Source organism: Eubalaena glacialis, chromosome 5 (assembly GCF_028564815.1).
Source record: "Eubalaena glacialis isolate mEubGla1 chromosome 5, mEubGla1.1.hap2.+ XY, whole genome shotgun sequence".
Lineage (NCBI taxonomy): Eukaryota > Metazoa > Chordata > Mammalia > Artiodactyla > Balaenidae > Eubalaena > Eubalaena glacialis.
The window spans coordinates 1171058-1195797 of record NC_083720.1 but is presented as its reverse complement, the minus strand read 5'-3'; the positions used below and the strand labels follow the sequence as shown (position 1 = coordinate 1195797).

The window sequence follows — 24740 nt, the reverse complement described above, 5'->3', positions numbered from 1 at the left end:
CTTTTTTTTAATGTTTTGCTTTTTCGGCCCCGAGGCATGTGGGATCTTAGCTCCCCAACCAGGGATCGATCCCGAACCCCCGGCATTGGAAGGCAAAGTCTTGACCACTGGACCACCAGGGAAGTCCCCGTGTTTAATCTTGATGTTTAATCTCTAGGCCTCAGCACTGCTCAGCAGGCTGCTGTGAGTGTCTACCGTTGTCACAGCCAGGGGCCCGAGCTGGAGAGCAGGCCTCGGGGAGCTGAGCCCACCTCCTCCCGCCCCCTCGCACACCACGTGTCCTTCGTGGCCCTCCTGTGCCTGGGAGCTGGGGCTGCACTCTACCCCGCCCAGCCAGGACTCGTCACTCACAAATACCTTTTTATCCGAGGGACTCGAGATCCTGGACACCAGGGCTGCCTCAACAAGGCCCTGCTCCAGTAAGGAGTCATATTTTATGCTTCTCTTCCTGCTCCTCCTCACTTTATTTTCTGGTTTTTGTCCATTTTCTTCCGACTGGGACACAGCAGCAGCACCATCGCCACATATGGAAGATTCAAACAGAGGTTTCCCGTTCATGTATGTTTTGGTGATTTTCAGCTTGATCTCTGGAGAGCCATTTTTGACAGGGGTAGTGTCAGGTGGTGTCCCAAGTCCCTTCATTTCCTGAGACTCCAAACGCAATTTGGCATCATGAGCACCGGGGTCTCCATTAAAGACGCGGGAGGTGAGGTCTTTCAGCCTCTCAGCTGGGATAAAAGGAAGCGCGTCGTGGCCATTGAACTTCTGCACAACTCCCTCCTGCAGACCGGCGGAGAGCTGGGCTTTGCTCAGGAACACGGAGCACTCACGACTCACTTCACAGTTCGGAGTCTTTCCGTTCGTGTTGCCAAGGATTTCCGGTGCCTGCTTCATCTTCACGCACTTTACAACCTTCGGAACAGAAAGAGGACTTTTTTTGATGCTGAATTCCATTCAGCCTAGATGCCTCTGTTCTTAGAACACTGCAGCATTAGAAAAAGAGAAAGAAAAGAAAGGTATTACATTTCAAACCTAAGATGAGTATGCCAATGAAGCTCTCTATCAGTTTGTAGAGTTTGGGGGGGTTTTGAGGCAATTAATGATGTTTCCTATAATGATTTAGGTCACAGGAGGCAGTTCTAATATCACAAAAATGACAGGAATCACAAAGTGATAAAGTGAAAGGAACAGGACTAGTTTCTAAAGAGAGAACACAAGAGTCAAGCAGGGACCGCCACTAATAAGCTGTGTGGCCGTGCCCCCCTCAACCTCAGCCCTCGGAAGCGGAGGTCGCCCCCTGCCGCCAGGGCAGCGCCCGAGGTGGCCAACACAAAGCCAGGCCCGGGCAAAGGACAAAAGGGAAGCACTTGAGACACAGCTGAAGAGGACTCCGGGCAGGGACTCGGGACACACGCGCGATTACCGGTAGGCAAAGCTTCAGTCCAGACGGCCGGGGAAGGTGAGAGCTGGACCTCTACCACCCCCCCCCCGCCCTTCCCCACCCAGGCCCAAGATAACTGCCGGTGACAAGCAGCAGGGCAGCATCAAGTGGAGTCAGCTCTCCTGGACCACGCTAGTCGGGCAGCAGGGTCGGGCCATAGCGCACCACCCACAGCGCCCTCCACGGGACGGCCGCCCGAGGTCCGCGTGCAGAGGGGTCTCCTCCCCGCACAGCCGCAGCCCCTCGTTGGGGACGCCCCGTTAAGGCGGCTCGGAACAGGGAACGGGCAGGCACCCACTCCGCTGGGAAGACGTCCCAAGAGTGCACCACGGCCCCGAGGGGGCCAACGGTGAGAGACCGGGGAGAAGTGGGGCACCACGACCAGGAGCCCGAGGACGTAGGTGCTCAGCCACTGTCACCGCCTGGGGGCCGCTGGCTACACCCCCTGGGGAGGGGCCAAGGATGCAGCCCGGGACAGCCCTCCCAAGAGAGCCTCAGTGGAAAGGGCCCAGTCTCCGAGGACGCCAGGCCGGGGTGGGCGCCAGGCAGTGGTGGAGGGGTGGCCCTGGACACCTGGAGCACCGGGCACACACCAGAGCATTCAGTGTGCCCCACACGGTGTTTTTTTCAGGTAAATCAGAGTGGGTTCCCAGTCCCGCTCGCATCAGACCAATTGGACAAAAAGAGAAGACAATGACCTAAAGGCACTGGAGAGAGCCCAGAGCGGGGAGAGGGGGGGGGCGTGGGGGCGGCTCGGGAAAGCACCGAGCAGGCCGGGCACCGGGTGAACAGGGAAAGCAGAGCCTTCGAGGGGGGCCCCCGCGCTCCGCAGACTCCCTGCCGAACCCTGGAGTCCACGCAGCCCAGCTTACAAGACAGCTGAAGCGAGACAGAAACAAACCGCAACACCACTCTGAGGATGAGAAGCGGACTCCGGGGCCGGCCAGCGGTTAGGACTCCGCGCTCTCACTGCCGGGCCTGGGTTCAACCCCTGGTCCGGGAACTAAGATCCCGCAAGCCCCACGGCAAGGCCAAAAAAAAAAAAAAAAGTATCAAAACCACAACGAAATGCCACCTCACTCACACCCCTGAGGATGGCTACCTACTACAAAAAAACAGAAAACGGGTTGGCGAGGATGTGGAGAAATTGGAAACTTCATGCACGTGGGTGGGAATGTAAAATGGTGTGGCTGCTGGAAAATAGAGGGGGGGGTTCCCCAAAGAATCAAAAGGACCCAGCAATTCCACTCTGGATACACACCCCAAAGAACTGAAAGCAGGGACTCACAGAGGTATCTGTACCCAATGTTCACAGCAGCACGTTCACAACAGGCAAAAGGTGGAATCCACACAGTGGAATCTGATTCAGCCTTAAAAAGGAAGGAGATTCTGACACCTGCTATGACATGGATGAACCCTGAGGACGTCGAGTGCAATAAGCCAGTCACAAAATACTGTAAGACTGCACTTTTATGAGTAGTCAAATCCATGAAGACAGAAAGTAGGATGGTGGGCACCAGGATCTGGGGGAGGGGAAAACAGGGAGGTGCTGTTTTAATGGGGGCAACGTTCCAGATTCGCAAGACGAAAAGAGTTCTGGTGATGGCTGCAACAGCGTGCATGTACTTAATACCACTGAACTTCACACTTAAACATGGTTAAGATGGTAAATGTTATGTGTATTTTAACACAATTGAAAATAAAAGACCACTCTTAAGAACATAACGGAATAAAGAGTGTCTACAGCACATCATTCCCATTATCCAGGAAAGAAATTACTAAATATATGATGAAACAGGGAAACAGCAGAAACCAACCCCGAGATGGCCCAAATATTGAAATTCAGCATGATTTCAAAGCATCTATTATAACCATGCTCAAGGACATAAAGGAAAATATACTCATAATAAATTGGAAATGGCAACAGAGAAACAAAAACTATGAAAAAGAGTCAAATGGAAATTCTGTTTCTGAAATTAAAAAAAAAAAAATCATTGGATGGCCTTAAAAGCGTATTAGATATGAGTCAGGAAACTTGAAAATAGATCAGTAAAAATTATCTAAAAAACAGAGTAAAAATTATTAAAAATAAAAAGAAAGAAAAGAAACTGAGCCTCAATGATCTATAGACCAGCATCAAAAGGTCTGGGTTCCCACTCCCACCCAGAAGGAAAGGAGAGAAACAATGACACAGAAAAAATATCTGGGGGGCTTCCTTGGTGGTGCAGTGCTTAACAATCCACCTGCCAATGCAGGGGGTGCAGGTTCAAGCCCTGGTCGGGGAACTAAGATCCCACATGCCACGGAGCAACTAAGCCCGCCCGCCACTACTACAGAGCCCACGTACTCTGGAGCCCACGCGCCGCAACCAGAGAGAAGCCTGCGTGCTGCAACAAAAGATCCCGCACGCCACCACTAAGACCCAATGCAGCCAAAAATAATATAAAAAATAAATAAAATAAATATTATTTTTAAAGTTAGTCATTTAAAAGAAAAAAAGAAAAAATATTTGGGAAAAAAATAACCAGAAAAACTTCCCAAATTCAGTGAGACATCAATTTACAGATTCAAGAAGCTCAGCAAATCTCAAGCAGGATATATATAAAAGAACCTACACCCAGGTGCACATCAGCTGAAATGCCTAAAAACCAAGATAAAGAGAAACCCTGGAAAGCAGTCAGAGGGAAAAAAGACCCATTACATACAAAACAATGATATGGATGATCATTTACTTCTCATGAGAAACAGAAGCCAGATATGATTTGAGTAATGGGGAAAAAAAAACCCAACTGTCCAACAGGAATTTGATATCCAGAAAAAAATATCCTTCAGAAGTGATGACAAAATACATTTTAAGAGAAATACAAACTAAGAAATTGTTGCCATCAGATCTTCACTATGAGAAATGCTAAAGGAAGTTCTTCAGGTTGAAGAGAAATGACACCAGACTGAAACTGGGATCTTTAGGAAGAAATGAAGGGCACCAGAAATGGTGAATATATGAGTAAATATAAAAGACTATTTGTTCCTCTTAGTTTCTTTAAAATTCAAATAATTAAAACAAAATATATAACACTGGAGTTATAACTTAATAGATATAATACATACGACAACTGTAGCATGGGGAAGGGAGTAAATCAATCCAGACAGTTGCAAGATTCTTGTATTTTATACCCAGTGGTATATTAACTCTAAGTAGCCTGGGATGAGTTAAGGATGCAAACCGCAGCCCTAGTTAGAGCAACAGCTAAGAAAATAATATTAAGAAGTAGAGCCAGTAGACAGATAAACAAGACGTTTTAGTTGCCAACAATTAAAGGTTGGGACATTTTACAAAAAATTCAGATTTCCGGCTTCTCTTAAAACATATCCAAGGTCATGGGGTTAGGATCTAACTCTAGGCCTAGGTCCGTGGTAATCATGACCTGTACGTGAACCACATTTTCAAGATTGCTTGTTCCTGTTGGAATTTTCAGGTTTCTTTTAAATCTTTGAATATATTAAACATAACTGTTTTAAATATCTGGTCTTTGGGCTTCCCTGGTGGTGCAGTGGTTGAGAATCTGCCTGCCAATGCAGGGGACACGGGTTCGAGCCCTGGTCTGGGAGGATCCCACATGCCGCGGAGCAACTGGGCCCGTGAGCCACAGCTGCTGAGCCTGCGCGTCTGGAGCCTGTGCTCCGCAACAAGAGAGGCCACGGTGGTGAGAGGCCCACGCACCGCGATGAAGAGTGGCCCCCGCTTGCCGCAACTAGAGAAAGCCCTCGCGCGGAAACGAAGACCCAACACAGCCATAAATAAATAAATAAATAAATAAAAATTAAAAAAAAAAAATTCTTAAAAAATAAAAAATATCTGGTCTTCGCAGGCCTGTGTCTACTGTTGTTGCTTTTATTTTCATTCATGGTACCTGTTTCTTTGCGCGTTTGGTCTTTTTTCCCCTCTTAATCTGACTGTGGGCTGCTTACTTTCCAGGATTCCACCTGGGACAACCCTTGAAGGCAGGGGCCCCGCAGAGAGGGTCCACCTTGACTTCCAACACGGCACTGCACGTCACTGACCATTAATTTGATCTTTCTAGGAGTTTTTTTTTTTTTTAATCAAGGTTATACCAATAAATTAGAAAATCTTTCACTTTGTCTAGCATTTCAAGAAAAATATAAAACCTAACCAAGAGGTAGAAAACCTACAGAGCCCACAATAACCATAAAAGAAAGGCCCAGAGAGCTTCACTAGGCTCATGTGATGATCCCTCAACGGCCAATCGTTCTTATACTGGGTAGCGGGGGGGCAAGTTTCAAAAGCAGAAAAGTGCAAAGAACAACGGGACACACTTGTATACTCACCACTCCAAAATGACAGTTTTCAGCATGTTGCCACATTTGCTTCATGTCTTTTTGACATGAAACAAAGAAGACCTCTGGACCATGGCAACTGCAGATGCATGAGCTGAGGACAGGCAGGGCGGGTGCACAGCACCCAAGGGCCCCCAGACGGGAGACGCCAGGCTCACCCCCACAGGCCGCCCACCGCCCACCACACGCCCGCAGCAGCATCCCGGGATTCTGGTTCTCCACGCTCACAGCACCCACCGGGAGCCCCACGTCCAACAGCGAGAAGCCCAACACAAGCTCCCGCTGCAGCTCCCACCTCCCCCAAGCCTTGCTCAGGGTGAATGAGTGAAACAAAGATGACGTCTGCCTTTCAGGAACCCTAAGTTCCACTTACTCTCTCCATCGCCAGTTGACTACACATCCTTCCAGTCTATGGGATGTACCCAGGAACAGAGAACTGCTGTATGGGGTCTGCATGCCAAGCAGCAATGCTACCATACTGCACTTGTGCTCTGCGATTTCATCAATCAACACAGCTTGATTCCCCCATGTTGATATAAACAAGTGTAGCTCAGTCTTTCCAACTGCTGTGTATTATTCATCACATAAATACAGCATTCCAATTGTTTAAATTATTCCAGAACATGGAAAATGATGGAGAGTTTCCCAAACATTATATAAGGCTGGCATAACTCTCACACCAAAACCAGAAAAATGAGTACAGAAAAGAACTACAGACCAAGATCAGTAGAGTATGATTGTAAAAAAAAAATTACAAAATAGAAATAAATCAAACCCAGTCATTACCATATTAAAATAAGATATCACAGCTAAAGAGGGTGTATCCAAAAATGATGATTCAACATTAGGGACTCTATTAACATTCCGTCACCATTTTAACACATTTCAGAAGATTTCTGGTGAAGGTAGCCAAATTATTATTTTTTTAACAAAAAAATTTAGCTACATCACTTAATTCAAAACAGGAGAGGGCAATCTCCAGGTCCAGAGATGAAGAGGGAAGAGCAATCAGCCTTACAGGGCATGGGCTGCACGGGACAGGACGACAAGCCTCAAGAGCTGGGCCTGGCAGCCAGAATGCAGAGCTGAGGCAAAGCCAGGCCTGGCCTGCCTGGGCTCCCGCGCAGCTGCAGCGGGTCGGAGGGCGTGGAGAGCTGCAGGGTCCCGAGCACAGAGTGTGGAGGCCACTGCTAGGGCTGGAATCTGGCCCTACCACTTACCAACTGTGGCAAATGACCACACCCTCTCACCCACACTCCAGCTCACAGGCATCACCCAAAGCAGACCAGAGTGTCAGCTGTGACAGCGCTGTCACCTGAGCCGCACCTCCAGCCAGCCCAGGGCTGGGCCCTCAGCAAACACTCACCAGAGACCACTGGGGAGACAGAATCACCCTCTAGAACTCTGCCTCAGAGGCTGTGGTGCCCCAAATCCTGAGCCAAGAAACATACGTAAAAACGGGTCTAGAATGAGTGACGCTGGTAGAGCCCTGCAAAGGCAACTGGGAAACTGCTCAGGGGGTGGTTCTACAACCCAGAGCCCTCCTGCAAGACCTACTGTGAAGGTACGGTAATTAAGGCAGTCACTCCACACCTGTCAGAATGGCCAGAATCCACAACGCTGACAGCGCCACGTGCTGGCGAGGATGCGGAGCGGCAGGAACTCGCATCACTGCCGCTGGGAACGCAGAATGGTGCAGCCACACTGGAAGACAGGTTGGTGGCTTCTCACAGAACTAAACATACTCTTACCATAGGATTCAGCAATCCCACTCCTTGGTATTTACCCAAGGAAGCTGAAAACTTATGTCCACACAAAAACCTGCACACAGAGGTTTATAGCAGTTTCATTCATAATTGCCAAAACTTGGAAGCAACCAAGCTGTCCTTGAGCAGATGAATGAACTGATAAACTGTGGTACCTCCAGATAATGGAATATTTTTCAGCCTTAAAAAGGAATGAAGTATTGAAACATACTACAACATGGATGAACTCTGAATACATTATGCTAAGTAAAAGAATCTGGTCACAAAAGGACAAATGTGTATCATTCCACTTTTTTTCTTTTTGGCCTTGCCACATGGCATGCGGGACCCTAGTTCCCTGACCAGGGGTTGAACCCACGCCCTCGGTAGTGAAAGTGCGGAGTCCTAACCACTGGACCACCAGGGAACTCCCTGATTCCACTTATATGAGGTCCCAAGAGTAATCAAATTCATAGAGACAGAAAGTAGAAAGGTAGCTGCAAGGGAATGGGGAGGAGAGGATGAAGAGTTAGTGTTTAATGGGGAGTTTCAGTTTCACAAGATGAAAAAATTCTGGAGTGGATGGTGGTGACGGCTGCACAATAATGTGAACGTACTTAATGCCACTGAACTATACACTTAAAAATGGTCACGATGGTGATTTTTCGTTATGTATATGTTATCACACATACACACACACAAAGAATACCCTGCCCTCGGGGAGTTTACATTCCAATGGAGTTCCAGGAGAAACTAGGGAGGATGGGGGAAAGGCAATTTTCAAAGGGATAATAATGGAAATTTTCCAGAGATGAAAGGAAACTCAAGTATTCAGATTTAAAAGGGGACCCAGGGTTCTGAGCAAGATAAATGAAAGCAAATCAATACCTAGACACATCATTTCTGAAACCACATAACATGAAGGATAAAAAGAAAATCTTAAAACCTAAGTACCCATAAAAAATAAGTTAATTCACAGACTTCAGCATGAGAAAGGAAACAGAAACACAGACCTTTGTGCAGCCTCAACAGATAGGAGTAGATGACGGAGCCTCTCTAAAGTGTTAAGGGAAAAAATAATTTCTCATCTAAATTATCACTGAACATGAGGCAAAATGTATTTTCAGACATGCAAAAACTAAGGGAGTTTAATATACATATCCCTTTTACAAATGAAGTGCTAAAAGAGGTACTAGAGCAAAAATATAAACCCAGAAGGAGAACATGATGCAAAAAATAAGGGGAGAGTGGTAATTCTAAAACAATTTTTATATTTAAAAAGAATGTGAGGCCTCCTTTCTCACATTTACCTACACTCCGTGCAGAAACCCCAATTAAAATGACAGTAAGGAATTTCAAAGGAAGGGTAAACCCGCAAGGACAAAGACAACAGAGGAATGAGTTAGAGACGCCAAACGCCAACCATGGGGAAGCCGACTGGGAAGAGTCCCTCAGCGAGAGGCACGCTGCTGCAGGAGTAAGGCCCGCAGCTCAGGGCTCCTCTTGTCCACAAAGCCTTTCCCTTTTAAAATGTCTACAATAACAAAAGGTGGGGGCTTCCCTGGTGGCGCAGGGGTTAAGAATCCACCTGCCAATGCAGGGAACACGGGTTCGAGCCCTGGTCCAGGAAGATCCCACATGCCATGGAGCAACTAAGCCCGTGTGCCACAAATACTGAGCCTGCGCTCTAGAGCCCGCGAGCCACAACTACTGAGCCCGCGTGCCACAACTACTGAAGCCCATGAGCCTAGAGCCCGTGCTCTGCAACAAGAGAAGCCACCGCAATGAGAAGCCCGCGCACAGCAACAAAGAGTAGCCCCCGCTTGACGCAACCAGAGAAAACCCACGCGCAGCAACGAAGACCCAACACAGCCAAAAATAGATAAATAAATTTTACAAAAAAGACCCAATGCAGCCAAAGATAAATAAATAAATAAATTTTTTAAAAAAACTAAAGGTGGGGCTTCCCTGATGGCGCAGAGGTTAAGAGTCCGCCTGCCAGTGCAGGGGACGCGGGTTCGAGCCCTGGTCCGGGAAGATCCCACATGCCGCAGAGCAACTAAGCCCGTGCGCCACAACTACTGAGCCTGCGCTCTAGAGCTTGCGAGCCACAACTACGGAGCCCGTGTGCCACAACTACTGAAGCCCATGCACCTAGAGCCCGTGCTCCGCAACAAGAGAAGCCACCGCAATGGGAAGCCCGCCGCACACCGCAATGAAGAGTAGCCCCCGCTCGCCACAACTAGAGAAAGCCTGTGCGCAGCAACAAAGACCCAAAGCAGCCAAAAATGAATATATTAATTAATTGATTTTTAAAAAATAAATAAATATAACAAAATGTAACATACAATCATTGTTGAAAAGGAAAGAAAACACTGACACACTTAAAGTGAAAAATGAAAATGTGGAAGTTAAAACAGAAAGTAACAGCTCAGAGTTATCAGTGGTTTTCCAAGGGGAGCAGGAACAGGGTGGGGAGAGCCGAGCATCATCTTGCTGCTTCCTGTAATAAGCTTTAAGAACTATATAATTAATCCCTTACATTTCACAGGCCTCCTACAACATGAGCTGACACAGTAAGTGGCTGGGGAGGCTAGGCAGCCCCTGCAGGGCCACGTGGAACAGAGCAGGGGTCTCCAATAAAGGGAAAGGCACCACTCTCAAAAGAAGGGAAAGGTGACCTGAATGACAACACTCAACACTGAAAACTAGTCAATGAGCACAGGCCCTGTCCCAACATTTGGAGACAGAGCAGTAAACAAAGCATGTACCTTATTCTTGTGGAGCTAATATCCCAGAGGGGAGAGACAGAGATTTTAAAATACAGATATAATATTAGGGAAAGAGGAAGGAGAAAGATGGGGTGGAGGATGGAAAAGTGGCAGGAAGAGTCACTGGAGCAACCCCCAAACTCCTTTCCCCGGGGCTCCGACCTCGGGCACACGAGGCCCCACTCTCTCGGCTGCTCAGAAATCCAGCTGCAGCCCACCGAGTCCATTCTGTGAATCTGAGCAGAGTCACCAGGGAGAAGCCTCAATGCTGGGACAGCAGCAAGGGCTTCAGGATGTCCCCCAGAGCCCAGCCAGGACAGGGACCAAGCTCCAGTCCTTCTTCCGGAGGCAGAAGAGAGACTTAGATGGAAAAGTCAAGTTTGCAAGTATGGTTAAAACACATACACACACACACACAAAAAAAACACACACACATATTCCCTAACATTCCCTTTGTTTCCAACATTTCACACTAATCTACCTGGAATAGATCTTGGTCCCACCTTCACTGAATGATGACAGGACCTCCAGTCTTACAGCAAAGAGCTCTCTGTGAAGAACAGTGAGATCAGTACAGAGTCTGCTACAGAACAGGGGCTGAGGGCAGCGACGGCTCCATTACTCCATAAGAACTCTCTACTGAGAAGCTTTATTTTATGGAATTTAGAATTGACTCACAGCAGAAGTCTTGCTTCTTCTGCAGAAATGCACCTATGACGGTAAAGACTTTATAACTGACCTGTTCCTTGTTTTGTTTTTTTGTTTTTTTTGATTTTTTGTTTTAATTTTATTTATTTATCTATTTTTGGCTGTGTTGGGTCTTCATTTCTGTGAGAGCTTTCTCCAGTTGCGGTGAGCGGGGGCCACTCCTCATCGCGGTGCGCGGGCCCCTCACTATCGTGGCCTCTCTTGTTGCGGAGCACAGGCTCCAGACGCGCAGGCTCAGTAGTTGTGGCTCACGGGCCCAGTTGCTCCGCGGCATGTGGGATCTTCCCAGACCAGGGCTCGAACCCATGTCCCCTGCATTAGCAGGCAGATTCTCAACCACTGCACCACCAGGGAAGCCCCCTTGTTTTGTTTTGTTTTCACTGCAAAGAAGCCTGGAACCACAGACAAGCTCAAGGTCAGCCTCGGGCCCACGACCTGTGTGGCTCTCTCCCCGCGGCCCCAACCTTAACCTTATGACGATGCATGAGTTGGTATCTTCCCTGGCTCCATGCCTGTCTGTTCTCTCTATCTTCTCAGTGTAATATGGCAAATCTTTGGACCCCTCACACACTGCCGTGGGTATGGAAAGTGGTGCAGCTGCAGCGGGAAACAATCAAGAAGTTCCTTAGCTGCCATGTGACCCAGCAATTCCACTCCTAGGATCTACCCAAGACAGAATTGAAAACATGTTCACACAAAAACTTGTACAAGAATTTTCACAAAGCTATTCAAAAAAACAAAAAACAACCCAATGTCCAACAACTGATAAACAGATAAAAGAAGAAGTGATCTGGACTTCCCTGGTGGTCCAGTGGTTAGGACTCCGCACTTCTACCGCCAGGGGGCCCAGGTTCAATCCCTGGTCGGGGAACTAAGATGCCGCATGCCATGCGGCAGGGAAAAAAAGAAAAAAAAAGAAGTGTGATCTATCCGTACAATGGGATATTCAGTCATAAAAATGAATGAAGTGGGCTTCCCTGGTGGCGCAGTGGTTAAGAATCTGCCTGCCAATGCAGGGGACACAAGTTCGAGCCCTGGTCCGGGAAGATCCCACATGCCTCGGAGCAACTAAGCCCGTGCACCACAACTACTGAGCCTGTGCTCTAGAGCCCGTGTGCCACAACTACTGAGCCCGCGTGCCACAACTACTGAAGCCTGTGAGCCTAGAGCCCGTGCTCCGCAACAAGAGAAGACACTGCAATGAGAAGCCCACGCACCACAACAAAGAGTAGCCCCCGCTTGCCACAACTAGAGAAAGCCTGTGCATACCAACGAAGACCCAATGTAGCAAAAAATTTTTAAAAATTTAAAAAATGAATCAAGTATGGAGACATGATACGACACGGATGAACCTTGAGAACACTGTGCTGAGAGAAAGAAGCCAGTCACAAAAGGCCACATACTACATGATTCTATTCATATAAAATGTCTAGAATAGGCAAATCCAGAGACAAAGTAGAATGGTGGTTGCCAGGGGCTGGGGGACAAGGGGAAACGGGGAGTGACTGCCCAATAGGTACCAGGCTTCTTACTGAAATGACGAAAATATTCGGGAATTGGATAGTGGTGATGGTTGCATTAACACTGAGAATGTACTACAAAACCAATGAATTATATACTTTAAAATAGTTTAACTGATGAATTTTATGTTAATCTTATCTCAGTTTGTAACCTATCAAATCTTCTGTTGAATAGGAAAGGTATTAAACATATTAAGTTGTATCATTCACATCTGTAAGGTATTTTCCTATTTTAACTCTAACACATGCCTAACGCATAACGATAAGTCACTGCACATAGCAGGGGCATGTGCTGCAAACACTGGGAACCCTAAGTCAAAAGAACTGGATCAAAGTCCACATAATGCGCAGTCCCCGACCCACCCCCCCCCCACGGCCTGGCAACCAGCCCCACCCCAGCGGGAGAAGAACTGGAGTGTAGTCTAAGGACAGGGCACACCGGAGGGGGTGCTCAAGGCAGTGAACTACAAGACACAACCAGCAAGAGGACACTTGCCAAGATCCAGGGAAAACACCTGCTGATACTGACGGTGGGTCCTGACCAATCGGCCCTCAGTGAAGCCTCCACCTGCCGTCAGCTCCCAGACCTCCGTCTCAACAGTGGGCCTGCAGTCGAAGGCCATCAGACGTGTGAGGAAAACTTACCATGAGAAATAAGAATTTAAAAGCAGGGACTTCCCTGGTGTCTAGTGGTTAACAACCCACCTTCCAATGCAGGGGACGTGGGTTCGATCCCTGGTTGGGGAACTAAGATCCCACATGTCGCAGGGCAACTAAGTCCATGCACCACAACTACTGAGCCTGTGCTCTAGAGCCTGAAAGCCACAACTACTGAGCCCACATGCCGCAACAAAAAGATCTCGCATGCCGCAACGAAGACCAGACGCAGCAAAATAAATAAATATTAAAAAAAAAAAAAAGATGTTGCAAGAAGAAAAGCAACTGGAAATTCTAAAAACTAAAAAAATAAAATAAAAGTGGCCAAAAATTCTTTGTAATTCCCCCACCAAGAGATAAAATCTATTTCTCCACATTCTTGATTCTGGCCTGGGCCTGTGACTGCTCCCACCAACTGAATATGGCGAAAGTGATGCCAGACCAGAGCCAGCCTCGCCTTTAAAAGGACTGGCAGACAGGGAGTTCCCTGATGGCCTAGTGGTTAGGATTCCGGGCTTTCACTGCCATGGCCCAGGTTCAATCCCTGGTCAGGGAGCTGAGATCCCACAAGCTGCGCGGTGTGGCCTAAAAGTAAAAAAATAAAAATAAGAAAAAAATAAAAGGACTGGCAGCTTCACTTCCTCCTTCAGGAACCAGCCACCATGCTATGAGGGGGCCCAAGCAGCCTCACGGGAGGCCTATGTTGGGGAGAATGGTGGACCGTGGCCAACAGCCAATTCCAACACACAGCCACAGGAATGAAACAAACTGACACCACAAGAGCAGAAACAAGCTAACCCTGGCATACGATGTCCAAACTGCAAAACTGTAAACAAATAAATGTTGTTGTGCTTTCAGCCACTAAGTTCTGGAATAGCTTGTCAGGGAGGAATAGATAACCCAGACACCACAATATTGGGAAGAACTGGGGAAGGGGAAGTGGGAGGCCAGGGGGAAAGAAAGCTAAATCCTTATCTCTTGTAGATAGAACTTAACACATAACATATAAACCTCAAAGTTCTCAACTCAGCAAAATTAGAAAGTTATTTTTTTTAAGTACAGATAGATACCACAAGGAACAGCTGAAAGAGTAGAGCAGTTGTCTCCTTGGAATAGTTACCTAAACTGTTACCTTTTGTTATGACCCTCACAGAGGAAACTGTCTTTAGGGCACCTGGTTCAGTCTGATGAATGAAAAGGTAAACTGGAAATACACCTAAACATTTGGTTGGTAAGACTGTAGTTATTACAGATTTTCCATAAAATGTACTTCCTGATTATAAAATTAATAATAATTAAGCTTTCTATTTTGCCTTGATGATGTATCAAGAAACTGCACATCCTTGAAAATAAGATTTCTATAAACTCTAGGCTGGAATTCACAACTCAGTTTCTACTACATCATTCCCGTGCTGGGAACTCACAAAGGGAGGAGAGAGGTGAGAAGGTGCCAGGATCTGGGCACCAGCTGAAGAACCAGCTCTGAGACCTCCAGCCAATAGCAGAGAACAAGAGAAGCAGTTGGTACAGACCCAGGGAAGCAGCAATGGCTTCTAGGAGACAAGGGCAGCCCACAAAGAGGGCAAACCCAAGAACAGGGACCAGGCTCCACCCAAACACCCAGGGTGCTGTGCCCGGCCCCAAGGAGTTACCTTGGAGTCCTCGAGAGGCAGAGCTGTAAAGCCAGGGCAAGGTCCTATGAAAACACGTTTCATTCCTAGTGGGCCATCAAGACACAGATTTCCTCTATCTCAGAGGTCTATCAACCTACAAAAACGAACAGGGCCCCTATCCAAAGGAAGTAGAGAGGGTAAATTACCTATGATGTGTTCTGACCCTTTGCTGATATAACTGCTAATTCACAGAAATCCCTAAAGCAGCCAAGAGCATACTGGTATCTGAGAAATGCACACAAGCTTAGCCTCCACATTGGACAAACAAGAACCACCAATATTTTTTTCAAAGAAGTTGAATTTTAAGAAATAAATACTTTTTTATATAGATTTCAGAACTCAACAGAAAAGAATCCAATAAGCTGTTAACGTGATGCTCAATCCCAACTCATCTTCCACAAATAAGGTACACAATTTCAGATGCAGAACAAAAGGGAGAAAACCCTAACACGCACCGTCCTCCAGGTCTCCCCTGCAGCTCTCCTCCTGGGTGGTGCCACTCCCCCAAAACAAGCCTTCCCTCCACACCTGAGGAAGAGGAAGCAGCCTGAAGCCCGCCAGCTCCTCCCTGCGCTCAGGCCAGCTCCCGCCTCCCCGTGCCCCAGAAGGAATCCAGCAGCTGAGAAGCCAGGGGCCTGGGGCAGGGCCCAGCCCCCGGGTCACAGGGACGGACTGCACACCCCTCCGCGCCACCCGCAGGCCTGGAGCAAGCTGCCTGCTCCCCGACATGGCACAGGGGCGGCCGCAGTGCCAACACGCGGGCCAGTCCAGGTGGCGGAGCGCGGGCAGGCGTCGCGCAGTCCTGGGGCCACCGCCAGGAGCAAGAGCTTCCACTCGAGTGGGGGGCAGGTGGGGGACAGCAAGACAGGGGGTCAGGAGAGCAGAAAGGGCACAATGACAAGTGGAGCGATCAACGTGAGAAACTGATATGTGCGTCAAGGACTCAATGAAAATTTTTTAAATTCCTCAATAGGCTTTTCCTTGCTCCCGAACCTCGAAACCCAAGTAAATGTAACGCTTACAAAAATATTGTCTAGACAGTGAGTGGCGCTTCTACCTGTCTGCTTTCGTCAGACAAAACTCAGGGCCGTCACCGACACCCTCCCTACGCTGTCCCTCCCACCCCAACCCACAGGCCTCAGTCCTTTTCCTGCAGAGCACTTCCCCGCCGGCTGACTCCTCCTCGTCACAGCCAGAAGCCCATCGCTGGCGGGCCACCTCCACCTTTCACCAGCACCACAGGCCCCGAGCCGGCTGACCAACCAGCAGACCCGAGGCAGCAGTGCTCCACGCCGTGGCATGGGAGGCCACCGGCCCCACCCCAGAGCTTAGGACTCAGTAGGTCTAGGGTGGGCCCGAATACGCGTTTCTAAGAAGTTCCCAGGTGACAGACGCTGTCAGTCTGGGGACCATGGAGAACCACCGGACTAGGTTATGGGGCCGTAACCTGGCTCAACCCAGAGGTTTCCCTCTTGCTCATAGTGCGTATCTATGCACTTCCACAATGAGAAGGAAAAAGGGAACATCATGAAAGCACACGACTCCTAGAGCGCCCAGTCAGAGATGACGCGTCACTTTTCATTGTCCAAAGCAAATCACATGGCCACACCAAATTTCAAGGGGGCAGAGCTGTTCAGTCCTACAAGGCACCCAAAGCAGGGACAGCTGGAAAGATTCTAACCCGAACACACAATGAGCACAGGCCGGTCTCCTGCACCCTCTTCCCTCTCCCGAATCCTCCCACCACCAACTTACAGAGGACTCGGAGAAACGCACTTTCCAAAGCAAATAGATTCGTGTCAGTCTCTCTCTCTCTCTCTCTCTCACACACACACACACACACACACACACACACACACACACACACACACACACACACACACACACACACACGCTTAAAACCCTCCAGGGCCTCACACTGCTCTCTGGATGAAAAGCCTCACTGCAGCCTCAGGGAGCCCGCCCCGCCCCACCCCGGCAGCCTGGGTCTACACATAGCTCCCTCACCCTCTGCTCCAGCCTCGTCAGCCTTCTGTCCACTCCCGTCACAGCCTCTCTGCACTACCTGCTCCCTCATCTAGAACAGTCACACCACCATTACCAAGCCCACCCTCTACCAAGGCCTCTTCTGCTCTCTGCTCCAGCCTCAGTCCTGTCAGGAAGTCCTTCCTGACACCCAACCCACAGTTAGGCATAATCTCCTTATAGATGTACTAAATGTACCCAACCTCTCCTTCGTGACTTTTCTTCTTTCGTTATGGAGAATTCTGAATACACATAAAGGTAGAGAGAACAAGCAGGGCCCATGTACCGCACCACCATCACCCCACACCAGCCCTGATCCAGCCACACCCTCACAGCTCCCTTTCCACAGAACTGTGAAGCAAATCGCAGATGGTGTATCATTTCTTTGATAAACTCTGTATGCATGTCTACAAGGTACAAATTCTTTTCTTAAACAAAATCAAACCACTATGGTAGCTAAAAAAAAATAAGAATTCCTTAATGACAAATTGAGTCAGTGTTCCAATTTCTAATTGTCCCAAATATCATAAACAGTGTTTAGTCCCATCTCTAACTAACTGGCCCGTCTTGGATGCACATAAGCCCTCCGTAGTGCAATCAGCCTCTTATCCACATCCCCCTTCTTTTTCCTTGTGGAAGAGACCTGGTCACTGGTCCTGCAGGTTCCCACGTTCTGAGTTCCGCCAGTGGCAATCCCACAGTGTAGTTTAATGTGCTCCTTTCCCCACCCTGTATTTCCTGTTAATTGCTTGTGGGAGGTAAAGGCCTGATCAGTTTCAGGTTCAGTTATTTAGCAAGACTATTTCACAGGTTCTTCTTTTTTTCTTTTTATTATTTTTTAAAATAAATTTATTTATTTATTTATTTTTGGCTGTGTTGGGTCTTCGTTGCTGCGCGCGGGCTTTTTCCACTTGCGGCAAGTGGGGCTAGTCTTCGTTGTGGTGCGCAGGCTTCTCATTTTGGTGGAGCACAGGCTTAGCTGCTCTGCAGCATGTGGGATCTTCCCGGACCAGGGATCGAACCCATGTCCCCTGTTACAGGTTTTTCAAAGATGTAATCTTTTGTCCACCGTCTCTCCTGTTTCATCCCTCTCACAGGTCTGTCAAGTCCATGAGACCAAGGACATGGGTGTTTTGGCTCATCACTGGAACACAGCTAATTTCTTAATTCTCAGTGAATGAAGAAATGTCGCCAGAAGTACACTCATACTAGCTAACAAAATACACTGGCCCACCCTCCTATTTGTATAGAGACAGCACAGACAGTCTTATGTGCAACATGCTGCCATGACAGGGCCCGGTGCTCAGAGGAACAACCAACCTGGGAACAGAAAACCAAACACACCTAGTGCCATGGGCGCAGTGTCGGTCACACTGGAGGAGACAAATGAAGGTGGAGCTGTAAGAGCAGCTCAGCAAGGCCAACCGGGACGCCTTAGGAAGGAGCCACAGCCATGCAAGGACCGTGAGGTGGAACGCAGCTCATCCCACGGGGGCAGCAGCATGGCGATGAGATCTCAGAGCAGCTACAAGGGGTCAGGCAGCACAGATGCTAGAAAACACAAAGGGGCCACACGCCACGCTCAAGACCTAAGGCTTCCTCTTCTGGGTGAACAGGAAGGCACCAGAGACACATTTTCAGCTGGTAGGTGACATCAGTCTCTTTTTGGAAGGAACCAAGGTAGATCAGAAACGAGGCCCACCTTCGGTTTCACTAGTTCACAGGGAGATAAAAATGGTGCCCTCTCCACCCAATCTTTCAAATTGTGAATACTAGGATCACCTGGGCCAACCCTCCCCTCTTTTTTTATTTTATTTTATTTATTTATTTTTTGGAGGTGTTGGGTCTTCCTTGCTGCGCACGGGCTTCTCATTGTGGTGGCTTCTCCTGTTGCGGAGCACGGGCTCTAGGCGCGCAGGCTTAAGTAGTTGTGGCACGTGGGCTCAGTAGTTGTGGCTCTCGAGCTCTAGAGCACAGGCTCAGCAGTTGTGGCGCACAGGCTTAGTTGCTCCTTGGCATGTGGGATCTTCCCGGACCAGGGCTCGAACCCATGTGTCCTGCATTGGCAGGAGGATTCCTAACCACTGCGCCAACAGGGAAGTCCCCAACCCTCCCCCTCTTATTCTGAGCCCCCGTGCTGTACCCCAGCCCATCAATGCTGCTACAGCCCTCTCTCTTGCATCTGTCCACTCTTCCTACCCCACTCCTGTGCCTGGGTAAGGCCACCGTTCTCTAGCACTGGCCTATGAGCCTCCTCTCTGACCTCTCTCACCTGCCCATGGCCCTCCACCTTGCCAACCTCACACTAGGGCAAGCACGCCTACGCCACTCCCCTTTATCCACACCACTTCTTATACGTAAGCCAACACACAAGGGGCTGAGAGTCTGTTCATGCAAGCAGTCACTGAATGTCTGACAGTCATTTGGGTACTGTCCTAGGCACTGCGGGTATCACAGTAATTAAAGCCAAAAGGAGAAAAATCTCCACCCTTATAGACATCTTGATGCAGTCAGGCAGGCAGACAAATAAGGAAAACACCCAGAATGTCAGAGGATAAGAGTTATGGAAAAGAAGCTAAGGCAGATGGGCAGAGCCAGACAGCAAAAGGGTATCTTAAATCAGTGGTCAGGGATGGTGCCTGAGAAGGGGAAGTTTGAGCAAAGACTTAAAGGCAGGTAAAAAGGAAGCCAGGCAGGTGTCCAAGTAGAAGGAATAGCAGGTACAGCAGCATGGCTGCGGTACTTGAGGCAGGCCAGAGGCCAGAATGGCTGGAGCAGAGTGAGAATGCAGTGCGTGAAGGTGAGCAAAGCACAAAGTGTTCAAGACATAGCTACAAGGGCTCCCAAGACTGGCAGGGAGTCTGGGGTCGCTTTCTAGGAGTGAGGTGCAAGCTGAGAGCTGAATGAGAAGGAATTAATACGAAAAGCCAGCTGTGCCCACACATGCACTGAAGTGTGTGTAAGTGTGTGTATGGGGGTCACAGGGGAGAGCAGGGGCAAAAACTGACCATGCAAAGGCCCAAGGAAAAAGCATGGCAACAACAGATGGGCTGAAGAGGTCAGGTGAGATCAAAATAAGAAGTGCAGGGGACTTCCCTCGTGGTGCAGTGGTTAAGAATCTGCCTGCCAATGCGGGGGACACGGGTTCGATCCCACATGCTGCAGAGCAACTAAGCCCGGGCACCACAACTACTGAGCCTGTGCTCTAGAGTCTGCGAGCCACAACTACTGAAGCCTGTGCACCCTAGAGCCTGTGCTCCACAACAAGAGAAGCCACCGCAATGAGAAGCCCACGCACCGCAATGAAGAGCAGCCCCCGCTCACTGCAACTAGAGAAAGCCCACGAGCAACAACGAAGACCCAACACAGCCAAAAATAAAAAATATAATAAAATTTTTTTAAAAACCATAATCTTAAAAAAAAAAAATAAAAGAAGTGCAGTGAGGGAATTCCCACCGTCGTCCAGTGGTTAAGACTCCGCGTTTTCACTGCCGAGGACCCAGGTTCAACCCCTGGTCGGAAAACTGAGATGCCGCAAGCTGCGCGGCATGGCCAGGAAAAAAAAAAAGAAGTGCAGTGAGAAGCAGAAAACCCAGTGAGAGATTGGTCTTGAACCCCAAAGGGCACTGGAGCTCCTGGAGGAGGGGCCTCACATGATCACACGTGCGTTTTAGACAGACTAGGCAGGGTGTGGAGAGCTGAGCGAGGGTCGCACAACTGGAGTCAGAGACACGCTTTCTGATCTGTCCACCTACGTAACCAGCAGCACAGCCCAAGGGAAAAACTCACCAAGATGTGAAAACTGCTGACATAAATATACCCTTAACAGCATGACACACTTCATCCAGATCATCAATTCTTTCTATGACAACCCAGTCAACTTAAAAATTGAGCTCCCAGGACTTCCCTGTGGTCCAGTGGTAAAGAATCCACCTTACAATGCAGGGACGTGGGTTCGATCCCTGGTCAGGGAACTAAGACCCCACATGCCGCAGGGCAACTGAGCCCACGCGCCACAACTACTGAGCTCGCGCGCCTCAACTACAGAGCTCGCGAGCCACAAACTACAGAACCCACGCGCTCTGGAGCCCGCACACCCTGGATCCTGCACACCAAAACTAGAGAAGAGAAAACCCGCGCGCCACAACGAAAGATCCTGCATGCCTAGCGAGGATCCCATGTGCCACAACTAAGACCTGAGGCAGCCAAAAATAAATAAATAATAAATAAATCTTTAAAAAAAAATTGAGCTCCCAACTCCTCCAGTAAGATAAAACATTGTTTCTCTACACACCCACTAGGGAAGTTTCACTACTGGGGCTTCTGAGCTGCAGGCCAGCACTCAGCTCAACCACTACTTCGCAGTTTCCATCCTTGTATGTCTTATTGAAACTATTAGGTATTACAGACATTAAGATGCTTTGAAAACTCATCTTTGGCCGTTTGTTTTCTGGAAGACAGACTCAAGAACAAAACTACTTCAAGACAGCTTGAATTTTTTAAGTAGCAAACCAAATCTCATCAATCAGTTCCTTCAAAAGCTATATTGCAACCAACAGACAAATGCAAAATACTGACGAGTCCCTGGGGTAACTAATTTAAGTCTTTTTCTCCCCAAAAGAAATATGTTTTATGTAAATAAGTTCCTAAAAAATGAAATTAACAAATCACATAAAGGCAGTTTGTAAAGTATAAGCATAATCCTGGGGAATTTCCATGTCATCCCTTGCTTTTGTGTACTTTATATTCTTTTTACTTTGCCCAGGGATACAGAGAAGTACAGTAGAAACATCACTGCTTGATTCATCCTGGTGGTGGATACAGGTCTACTCTATTATTTGTTTGCAATATTTCATAGTTAATTTTTATTTAACATCTGAGTTACCTATGATGAGAAAAAGAAAAGAAACAGTCCTGCCTAGCAAACAGAGTCTTAGCTCCCCAATTAAAGTAGGGTGACCTTAGGCCAGCCCCTTACTTTCCATACTCAGCTTCTTCCAGAGGGTCCCTTTCTGCTCCAACATGACTTACAAAAAAGAGAGGCAAACAGGCCACATGCTGGCATTAAAATGGGTTGTTTATCCCAAGTCATATGCCCATTTATTCAGCGTTCACTGAGTGCCTGCCATGAGAAGGCACCAGCAGAGGCCAGGCTGCCCAAGGCTATAAGAGTCCTACCTCAAGAGCTCTCCAACAGGGGAGAAAAGTCACATATGGCCATTGAAGGGCTGGGTCCTCTGTGCTCAAAAGGGAGGACAAGCAGTGGTCCACACCCAACAACAGTCCATGCAGAGGCCTGGGTCAGGATAGGGCACACATATTTGGAGAGCAAGGACACATTTAGTGCAGTCCAGCAGAGATAAGAGTGAAGCTCAGAAGACTAAGATGCTTATCCAAATCTGCATATCTTCTACAGCCAAGCAGTCCAACCAAAAAAAAAAAAAAAAAAAAAAAAACCCAACCAACCAGCCAAAAACTGTATACTAGAATATGCATGCAAAAAGCCTTATATTTTCAGTTCCCACTGATTAATTAAAGTGTTTACTTAGAAAGGTTATTTGTGTAGATTAAAAAGGGCAGGGCAAAATAAATTTGGAACTTCAGCATCATCTTAGCACATCCATTTGTGTGTGCTCAGTGGCAATCCTATATCTCATATAGCACACATTTTATTAGTGTTTTCTATCCTCTCACCAGCACTTCTTAGTAAGTATAATTCCATCTATTTTTACATGTTTTACACTGAAGCGTCAAACCGTAAAAAAGTAAGTAATTAGTTTACATTCTGCCATATGAGTAAACCTTTTAAAATTGTACTACTTGTAGGAGGAGAAGTCATCCGAATAAACGGAAGGCTTGACCCACTCTTCCATAACTAGGCCACAGGGTCTCTAATTCCTAACTTCTAATTCTCACAATTCTGACTTATTCTTCCATTTGATTCCTCACATTTGAGCAGGTACTATTTTAACGGCCCTGTTTAAATTGGCTGAATAAAAACCATAAGCCTAGTAGCCACACATGGTAGCCTGTTTACCTTACTGTTCTGTTCTGTGTCTCCACAAATTTCAAATTATGTTAGTTTAGACGTTATGTATGAATATATCATAAAAGTGCACACAGAATAATAAACTGCCCATCACTTTTTATTTTTTATTTAGTTACTTTTTTGGCCGTGCCACACCGCATGCGGGATCTTAGTTCCCCGACCAGGGATCGAACCCGTGCCCCCTGCACTGGAAGCACAGAGTCTTAACCACTAGACCGCCAGGGAAGTCCCATGCACATCACTTTTTGAAACTCAGAAAGTTATTTTTCTAATACTCTTAAATTGGAATGTTTACCACTGGAATCCCAGGCCAGCCTGATCTGTAGTCATGCCGTCAGGAGGGGAGGATTTTTGTACTACATAGATCACAGTTCTTCACAAAAGCTTACGCAAACTCACAACCCTGCAGAAAGTCCTCACTTTACCAACCACTGGCCCAAAAATGAAGGCTGCTGGGCGTCTGAGAAAATGGAAGAAAAGAAAAGGAAATGACTCAAAGTAATCGTGCTTAAGGCATGAGTCCTCTTCACTTCCAGTCGGCAGTTTAGATCTGAACTACGGTCGGTGGTGAGGCACAGGCGCACACACCAAGCACACCAGGAAAGGGCTGTGCTCCCAGGACTTGCTTCCTTCGTGGTACTGATTACAGTTGTGCTTTTTTAATGGTGCTCTCGTCACATTTAAATATGTAACGAGAATATTTAAAACATTTGGGAAAATAAAAGAGTTAAATTCCCAGCTTCATACATGAGATGGCTCCCAATTTATTTTCCATCTTGATAATCTCATTTTAAAATACATAAAGAGTCGGTATAATCGACGCGTGGTAGCAACGTGAGGTTTTTAAGTTGTTTAGTGATTAGGGAACACACATCTTGGCGTTTAAGTCATTTAAAAGTCAAGGCCTTGAAAGTCTGAGCGCGGGCTGTCAGTCCTGAAGAACTTCCCTAACCTCGCTCTGAAGTCACCCTAACCGAATGGGTCCCCCGTTCTGCTACACGCGCACACGCGCACACACCCCGGAGCCCTAATTACCTGCCTAAGAATGATTAACGTCCCAGTGAGACCAAGTTTCCCCCCGCATGTCAAACCTGTGACCACTCACGTCCCGGCACCGGCGAGAGGGAGGAAAAACTAAGGCTGCACCGGGTCCTGCGCCTTCTGCCCAGACTGGAGACCAGCATCTCTTAAACGCCGAGATTTTAAACCGCCCTTCTGGCGTGTGGGGCAGAGGCGGCCGTGCGGCCGGGCCGCTCCGCTGCGCGTCCGGGGCCTCGGGGCCGCCGTCTGGCCGAGCGCCGGGGGCCGAGGGCCGGCAGCCCCGGGCGGGGTCCCCGCGCCTCCACCTGCCAAGGCCCGGGGCTCCGGGCGCCCGCGCTGACCAACGGCCGGCGTCCGAGTGTCACCCGGACCCTCCTCAGACAAAAAGCGCCTCCCCGGCCCCGGCCGCCCCTCCCACCGCCGCCCGGCCCCGGCCCCGGCCCCGGCCAGCGCCTCACAAAGGCCGGCCCGGCCCGCTGGGCGCCGCAGCGAACAAAGGCCGCCGGCCCGCGGGCCGGCACAGGTGCAGCCGCCGGCCGCCGGGCCCAACATGGCCGCGCCCGCCCGCCCGCCCGGCCCCGTTAGCCCGCCCGCCCGCCCGGCCCCTCAGCCCCTCAGCCCTCCGCCCCTCAGGCCCGCGGCGGTTGGGCCGGCGGCGCCAGTGACCTGTTGTGCGGCGCATCCTCCGGCGGCGGCGGCTCTCCGGTGCGGCGGCTCCGGCGGCGGCGGCCGGGGAGGGGGCCGGGGCCGGGGC

The 24740-nt window shown here is 48.7% G+C and overlaps 1 protein-coding gene across 9 annotated transcripts in view; it reads right to left on the bottom strand.

Moving 5' to 3' along the window:
• NSD2 (nuclear receptor binding SET domain protein 2) overlaps positions 1 to 24740 on the bottom strand; it is a 77114-nt gene extending 52374 nt beyond the window's left edge. For 5 of the 9 annotated variants that reach the window (XM_061191814.1, XM_061191820.1, XM_061191821.1 and 2 more), the window contains exons 1-2: positions 24653 to 24740; positions 358 to 983 (exon numbers count right to left, since the gene is read on the bottom strand). In XM_061191814.1, coding sequence (XP_061047797.1) covers positions 358 to 954 — 597 coding nt within the window. In that variant the 5' untranslated portion in view covers positions 955 to 983; positions 24653 to 24740. Of the gene's footprint in view, positions 1 to 357; positions 984 to 24036; positions 24087 to 24652 lie in introns of those variants that run through there. The other 4 variants (XM_061191816.1, XM_061191817.1, XM_061191819.1 and 1 more) reach the window with 4 other exon arrangements.